The following is an 8,373-nucleotide window of genomic DNA, read 5'->3' on the forward strand; positions in this document are numbered from 1 at the left end:
CTTGACGCTAGTGACCCATACATGGAATGTATGGGGGTAGCAGTCAAGTCTGGTACTGCCGAGATAGAGATATACAACGTGTATATACCGCCGGTTGGCAGCTGTGTCCCGATTAATGGCCAGGCCTACAGCCCCGACATAAGTGGGTTGCTATCTGGCCATAGTCGTCTGGTTCTGGGGGATTTCAATGCACATCACTCGTCATGGCATTCTCCCCTAGGCAACGACCAGCGTGGCATAGCTTTGGCAGAGCAGATAGATAGCTCCACGTTTTGCACGGTGAATGAGGATGCCCCCACTAGGATTACGAGGAGGTGCAGCAGCTCGCCAGACATCTCAATCGCATCCCCTGATCTCCTGAGTGACGTATCCTGGCAAGCCGTCATCTCTTTGGGGTCAGACCACCTCCCCATAATCCTCACCATCGACCGACCACCCGACTTCATAACCTCTGAGCGCCGAACGTTCATCAACTATAAGAAGGCCAATTGGACTGGCTTCAGAGAGTATACCAATCGCCGCTTCAATGAACTGCCACCCCCCTCTGATGTGCTTGTGGCCGAGAGGAAATTCCGAGACATCATCAACGCAGCAGCCGCTCGCTTTATACCAGCCGGTCGAATACCGCAAGTGCGACCCAATTTCCCGGCGCAAGCAGTGGTACTCGCAGACGAGCGTGATGGGATTCGTGCTATGGACCCCGCTAACCCCAGAATCAGCGAGCTGAATCTGGAAATAAACAGGGTAGTCAACGAACATAAGCGGAATTTGTGGCTGGAACACTTGGAGCAATGTAACTTAGGCACCGGTGCAGGCAAATTGTGGGCCACTGTTAAGTCTCTCTCGAACCCCGGTAGACGGGACGACAGGACCTCAGTCACTTTTGGCGAGTTAACCGTGACTGATCCGAAGAGATGCGCCAGGTTGTTCAACCGTCAATTTATCGTGCATCCCGAGAGAGACAGGGCAAGGAGGAGAGCCATTCGCCGTATTCGTGGTCTCCGAGCCGATGAACAGCCATCACAATTTACCGTGGGCGAAGTTACAAATGTCATCCGTGGCGCCAAATCTTCCAAGGCGTTGGGCCCCGACGGAATCTCTACATTGATGCTGAAGAATCTGGATTTACCTGGAGTTGAGTACCTTACCACTGTCCTTAACCTGTCATTGAACACTCTTATAGTTCCCGATGTCTGGAAAATGGGCAGAGTGATCCCGCTACTGAAGCCTGGTAAAGACCCGAGTTTGGGGGAGTCGTACAGACCGATCTCCCTTCTCTCACCAGTGGCTAAGACGCTTGAGGCATTACTCCTCCCGAGCCTCGTAGGAGAATTTCCATTCGCCGAGCATCAACACGGATTTCGGAGACTGCACAGCACAACAACAGCTTTGCATGCCATCACCACACACATTTGCCGTGGCTTCAATCAACCCAGGCCATGTGATAGGACGGTCCTCGTGGCATTGGACCTATCGAAGGCATTCGACACGGTCAGCCATGCCAAATTATTTGAGGACATCGCCAACACGTCCCTCCAGCCAGGCCTTAAACGTTGGGTCGCGAATTATCTGTGTGGCCGCCAGTCATTTGTGGAATTTAGGGATAAGAAGTCAAAACACCGTAGAGTGAAACAGGGAGTTCCCCAAGGCGGGGTGATATCTCCGGCTCTGTTTAACCTCTACCTTTCCTCCATCCCACCTCCTCCAGACGGCATAGAGATCGTATCATATGCGGACGACTGTACGATCTTGGCATCAGGCCCCCCACCCATTGATGACATCTGCGATAGGCTGAACGTCTACCTCAACGAGCTTGCCTCATATTTCGCTGCAAGAAATCTGAAGATATCCGCCACCAAATCTTCAGCCACACTGTTCACTACAAATACGCGTGAGGTGAATTCTGAGCTGACTGTGATGGTCGATGGAGAATTGATTCCGACCATCAAGTGTCCCAAAATACTTGGCGTCACATTTGACAGCTCCTACACCTTCTCCCCACATGCCACAGCAATCTGCAATAAAGTCAAAAGTAGAAACAAGGTCCTCAAGTCACTCGCCGGCAGCACTTGGGGTGCAGACAAAGAAACCTTGTTGACCACGTACAAAGCAATTGGCCGGTCTGTGGTAAGTTATGCAGCGCCAGTGTGGTCACGTCAGCTTTGTGACACGCAGTGGAATAATATTCAGATCTGTCAGAATGCCGCCCTCCGAACTGCGACGGGCTGCCTCCTTAGTTCTCATGTGGACCACCTCCACCAGGAGACAAAGATCCTACCAGTGCGAAGACATAACTACATGCTGTCTAAGCAATACCTTTTGGGCTGTTATCGCAGAAATCATCCAAATCATCATCTTGTGGATAGATACCCACCGCCCAGAAGCCTTAAGGTAGATCTACATGATCTAGAGCGTGAGGTCCAGCGCTACAAGAGAGAACCTCTAGATCAAGCGGCATATCAAGCGGGTCTGAACAACATTCATGCAGACACGGTAGCAGACGCGTTAACTGGCTACCGGGTGAATGTAGTCCTTGGAGTACGACCGCCACCCATTGCACCCGAAGAAATCGACCTCCCCCGGCAAACCAGAGTGATTCTGGCTCAATTACGTTCCGGCAGATGCAGCCGCCTCAATTCCCACAGAGCTAGGATTGATGCCGACGTGCAAGATGTATGTCCCGACTGTAACCAGGGACCGCACGATACACGTCACCTGTTTAACTGCCCGGCCAGACCCACTCGACTCAGACCCAGATCCCTGTGGACGCACCCCATCTTAGTCGCGGAGTTCCTGGGTCTTGACACTCAACAGAATCAAGCAGACGAAAGATAGTACACAATAAACTGCTACAACAACAACAACAACCATTTGAGAGTGAGCCTATTGTTCATAGCGCAGAAGCTTTCACGTTGAACTTGAAGGAAGCCTAGCTCTGAAATTTTTGGGCTCCAGCCTACGAAGCCTCCGTGGCACAAAGGTAACCATGTCCGCCTGTGACGCCGAATGCTTGGGTTCAAATTCCGGCCTGAACATCAGAAAAACATTTTTTCAGCGGTGGTTATACCCTGGCGATATTAGTAAGGTATCCAGCCATGTTCAAACTTCTCTAGCAATTGGTGTCAGTTAGCGGCACGCACGCTTCAGCATCCAAAAAGAAGGCCTCCTATCATTGAGGAGAAGTATCCCCTGTTCCTTAGTGTATGGTTCATGGGAAAATACGTGTGTATGTATGACTGCGATGCACTTCCCTGGGTGCTCATCAGAAATGGGCAGCGGGTTGTTGTTGTAGCAGTTTGTTGTGTTCTGTCTGTTTGATTCTGTTGAGTGTCAAGATCCTGGAACTCTGTGACTTAGATAGGGTGCGTCCAGAGAGATCAGGGTCTGAGTCGAGTGGGTCGGGCTGGGCAGCTAAACAGGTGACGTGTATCGTGTGGTCCCTGTTCACAATCGAGACATACATCTTGCACATCGCCATCAATCCTTGCTCTGTAGTCGTTGAGGCGCCTGTATCTTCCGAAACGTAATTGAGCCAGCCAATTGAGCAGTCCTTTGTCAGAAATGATCCTGGATCGATACCGGTACGTAAAACCGATTGCAGTTGCGATTGCGGCCAGCAGGTTTATGTTCTCGGATGATATCGATGCTGTTTTGATGCAACACAGTTGGAAGGAACTGCCTGTGGTGAGGGACATGATAAAAGAGGGAATTTTTGTCTATGTGGGTAATTCATATAAACCCAAAAGTCCACTGGACTGGATGGCATATTGCCTACAGAGGGCAGGATTTTATACCATGCAGCTCCCTAATGGGATGGTGTTGAGTTTAGCTGACCTATGCGCGGTCTGAATGGCGGGAGGTTAAGGAGGTTTCCATCCCCCAGGCAAAAAACAATAGGAAAATTAGTTCTTCATGTTTCGTCTTCAAACCACCCTAAAGACTATTGGACTCGCATATTAGGAACCTATTTGAACCTTCTTTGTAAAATAGCTATTACCATGTCTGCCCTAAATGTGTGACGATTACTATGGCCTTCATGATCTAAAGGGTGACATAGAAAGGAGTTTAAGGATAGGCGACCTTCTTGGACCTAGAAGGAACTTTCAATAACGTAAATTTGTAGTAGTCCATACATGTCCCTCAAATCAACATGAGGATCTCTTCAAATATGTTAATTTTCCGATGAACATTGTATTAAGGAACAGGTGCAAACTTCTAACACACATATCAATGAGTGCTGTCCGATTCAAGTTTTGAGCTCAATGAACGGCGTGCCGCAGTGCCAGACCTGTTTGGGTAGAAGTTTTTACATGGCAAATTACCTCACAAATGTCGTCAGCAATAGGAGGAGATGACCATCGCTGAAAAATTTTTACTGATGTTCTCGCCAGGATTCGAACCCAGACGTTCAGTGTCATAGGCGGACATGCAAACCTCTGCGCTGCGGTGGCCTCCAAACTGACTTTGATGCTGCAAATTACCAAGTTATGAACTGTAGGCCCAACAGACGGGAGATTAGAGAGCAACACTACGGTATTGATGATAGAGCATTAGCCACGCTAGAAACTAGGCCGAAGGCGTGTTGCCTGTGAGCAAATCCAGCTGTTGTCTGGCAATTTAGTTTCAGCAATCAATTAAATCCTTGAATTTCTGGTGATATTCATTCTCATGGTCATTTGCTTGACTCACTCACCTTTGGGAAAAATTCACTCTCTTGGGTTCATAACAGAGGATTTCAAATTTGTAGTCCTCAAAGGTTTTGTAGAAGAAGTGGCGTTTTTTTGTATCATTTTTGATTTTGTATACTCCCAAAAATCAGCCCAGGAACGCGAATATGAACCCTGAGTTTGAGAATTATAAGCGCCTTTTTAAAGAAATGACTCTCAAACTATAGACAATATGGCAGTTAAACTGAAGAAGATTTGGAAATTGGGACCCAACTGACAAATTTACAAAATGCTACTGAAATTAAGTTAGTCTTAATCTTTTAAGGTGGGTCTCAGTGAGAGGCTGGTTGGTTGTATAAATACTGAGTGCCTATGATGCTCCATACGACAAGACGAGTTATTGGTTCCTTTAAATAACCAATGGCCATCATGTTCCAGCGGCTATAGGTTGTATAGACCGCAACGAACCCATTGCTCGCATATAAGAGCTTGACAAGGATTGCCAACTCCACATGCAAATGTGGCTACAACAATAAAAACATTTTGTAGAGGCAAAGGATACGGCGAGGAGGTTATGGACAATACACCGTAGTTCAACCAAAACGCGTTTCAGCCTGCAATTCCACTATCAAGACTGTACACAATAAAAGTTTCGGTTTTCTCATTAATTTCCACAATTTCACTTTAATTGAAATATCACTTAGTTCTTCTAATAACATCAATGATTGGCTTATTTGAAAGTTTGCTGATGATGGCGCGTTGTGTTTTCTATTTTAAATACTACACCTTATTAATGTGTTCATAATAATTCATTGAATCTTGTTGTTGTTGTCGTAGTAGAGCAGTATCGGGTTACAATTTTCCATAGCAGAAGGAAATTTTTTATTAACAGAAAGTAATTTAACTAAATTTTCAGTTTGCTGGCTGGCTGGTCACATGCGTAGGAAGGCACCAAAAGAAAAACTTAATGCTCGGCTTCTTCACCATCATGTTTTTTACCACCACTACCTACGGGACCGTGGCGACGTTCCCAAATCATGCGATGTTTTTGTTTCATGTAGGCAGCTTTGGCATTGGCATAACCGCCCAAATCACCGTCTAGAATACAAAAATATTAGGATTTGAAGATTAAATTAAATACTATTCCATATGCTCACATTTGATAAACCAATTTTCGGCAGCCTTTTCATATTGGTCCAAAATTGGCTTGCACTTGATAATATGGTCGGGAGCCTCATAGAGGGTGCAATCCTCGAAACGTTGACGCAAAATGGTAACAATGTCATTGTCCACCATGCGATCACGACGGAATTGTTGATCGGCTTCGAAACGGCAAGCTACATCATCCGTATAGCATTGATCAATGGTGGGCACACGACGATATTGTTGATGATACCAGGCATACTTTTGCTGATTTGGCTCCACAATGCTTCCTAAAGCAGATAACATAAAATTAAGCAAAACATCATTTATGGAATAGTGCAAAATCAATGTAAACAAATGCAGAATAACAACAAATGAAAGTTGCGGGATCTCCATTGAGGTTATGTCATTATGTAATGGAGTTCACAGAAATTGCTTAAAAATACTTGAAAACTGGAATCTTTCTCATAAAGTTAAACATAAACCCCTGGGGCAGGCTATGAGCTTCATGAAAACCCACCTCTGAACCATGTTACAGGACCATCTATCATGTTATAGAGGCAGTCAGCAAAAGCTGCCATGGGACTGCGAGCTTCGGGCATTATGGCTTTTTCTAAATTGGAGAATAAAGAAATAGGAAATTTTTATTATTTAAATATCGATTATGTTGTTATTTATATTTTATTTACTATTCTATACACCGCTAATAAGGAAATTTCCAAAATTCGTTAAAATTTTTAATTTACTTTCTGTCTGTCGGTTTCCAAAACCCGAAAAACTGAATGTTTTTTCTTAGCTGTCAAATGGCATCAGCTGTGAAATGTCATTGTAGTGCTTTAACATAAAATCAGGGTTGGCATGCAAAGAAACATCTCTGTATATTGATAAACTGATGGTTGTTGTCTGTGCTACATTAAATACTACTTTGACAGCAGTTGTAACGGATGTTTATAGTAAAGACAACAACTTTAATAAAGAAAGGGACCTTATGACGATGCAGTAATAAAATTTAAAAACCTGCATGCAGCTATAATGATAAACAATGGCAGCCGGTTGTACGCACCGGATTGACGCGATGGAATACCTCATCGGCAAGGGCTGCCGCCTCAGTGCTCGTATTCGTTTTTTTCGTCATGGGAGAGGTATATACCGACGTGCCTCACGGTTCTGGTACGTGCTGGGATTGAAAATAACCGCCTCAGTGCACGTTTTCATTTTTTTTCGTCATGGGAGAGGCATATCCCGGAGTGCCGCACGCTTCCGTTACGTGCTGGGATTGAAAATAACCCCGGACCTTTGTTCTTTTCGGTTTGGCAGAACGGCCTCCATCATCGGTCGGTGTCGGTGAGGCGTAATTGGTGCATGGAGTGGGTACATTTCCGATCTTGCTGTGGCCTTACGTCACTACGGGAGTATAGTTGCACTGAATATGTTGCAAGGTGCTATGCGAACATAGACAGCAGTGGGTCACAAGCGTCGTCGGACTATGTGACTCCCCCGATCTCTCTTGTGCGGCAATATACGCAACAGCAGCATTCCAGCCCCAATATTGCCAGGCCAGTGCCGGGAAATGTATAATTTTTGTAATTGAATTGCGACGGTCTCCGTGGCAAGATCGACGAGATAATGGATTTTATGGGTCGGAAGAATATATTGGTTGCAGCGATCCATTAAATAAAGCTGACCAATACCTGTAGCTTGCACAGTTTTCACGGATACAATGCTGCGTAAGGATCGCTCAAGAAATGGAGGTGGGGGATAGGCCTTCGTGATACACCATTCCGTGCAGTATAGACCCATCTCGCCTGTGCCTGGGGTTAGTGACCTCTACATGGAGTGCATCGGGATAGCAGTCAGGTCCGGTACTGCCGCGATAGAGCTATACAATGTGTACGTACCGCCGGTTGGTAGTTGAGACCCAGTTAATGGCCAAATTTACAGGCCCGACATTACTGGCCTACTGTCTTGCCATAATCGCATGGTTCTAGGGAACTTTAATGCGCATCACATTTCATGGCATTCTCCCCTAGGTAACGACCAGCGGGGCATAGCTTTGGCGGAGCAGATTGAAGGCACCACGTTTTGCACGGTAAATGAGGATGCCACCATTAGGTTTACGAGGAGGTGTAGCAGCTCGCCAGACATTTCTATTGGATTCCCTGATCTCCTGAGTGACGTATCCTGGCAAGCCATAATTTCTTTGGGATCAGACCACCTACCCATAATTCTCATCATCGACCGACTTCATAACCTCTAAGGGTCGGCTGTTTAGCAATCAGAAGAAAGTCGCTTCAGTGAACTGACACCCCCCTCGGATGTGGTAGTTGCCGAGAGGAAATTCCGCGACATCATTAACGCAGCTGCCGCTAGCTTTATACCAGCCGGTCGAATACCGCAAGTGCGGACCAATTTCCCGGCGCAGGAAGTAGTAATGCAGACGAGAGTGATGGGATTCTTTGTGCGGGCCCCACTAACCCCGGAATCGGCGAGCTGAATCTGGAAATAAATAGAGTAGCCAACGAACATAAGCGGAATTTTTGGCTGGAACACTTGGAGCAATGTA

At 46.2% G+C, this 8,373-nt stretch overlaps 1 protein-coding gene across 2 annotated transcripts; it reads right to left on the bottom strand.

Moving 5' to 3' along the window:
* Positions 1 to 5,317: 5,317 nt before the first annotated feature.
* LOC106081737 (NADH dehydrogenase [ubiquinone] 1 beta subcomplex subunit 10) lies at positions 5,318 to 6,609 on the bottom strand. 2 transcript variants are annotated; one of them, XM_013243914.2, is made up of 4 exons: positions 6,500 to 6,609; positions 6,331 to 6,423; positions 5,825 to 6,100; positions 5,318 to 5,765 (listed from the first exon to the last, which is right to left on the bottom strand). In XM_013243914.2, exons 2-4 carry the CDS (start codon positions 6,410 to 6,412, stop codon positions 5,632 to 5,634), a joined length of 492 nt encoding a protein of 163 aa, XP_013099368.1. In that variant the 5' UTR covers positions 6,413 to 6,423; positions 6,500 to 6,609; the 3' UTR covers positions 5,318 to 5,631. The 2 variants fall into 2 exon arrangements, with proteins under 2 accessions (XP_013099368.1, XP_013099369.1); XM_013243915.2 differs by having other exon boundaries at positions 6,557 to 6,577.
* Positions 6,610 to 8,373: the final 1,764 nt, after the last annotated feature.

This window comes from Stomoxys calcitrans, chromosome 3 (assembly GCF_963082655.1).
Source record: "Stomoxys calcitrans chromosome 3, idStoCalc2.1, whole genome shotgun sequence".
Lineage (NCBI taxonomy): Eukaryota > Metazoa > Arthropoda > Insecta > Diptera > Muscidae > Stomoxys > Stomoxys calcitrans.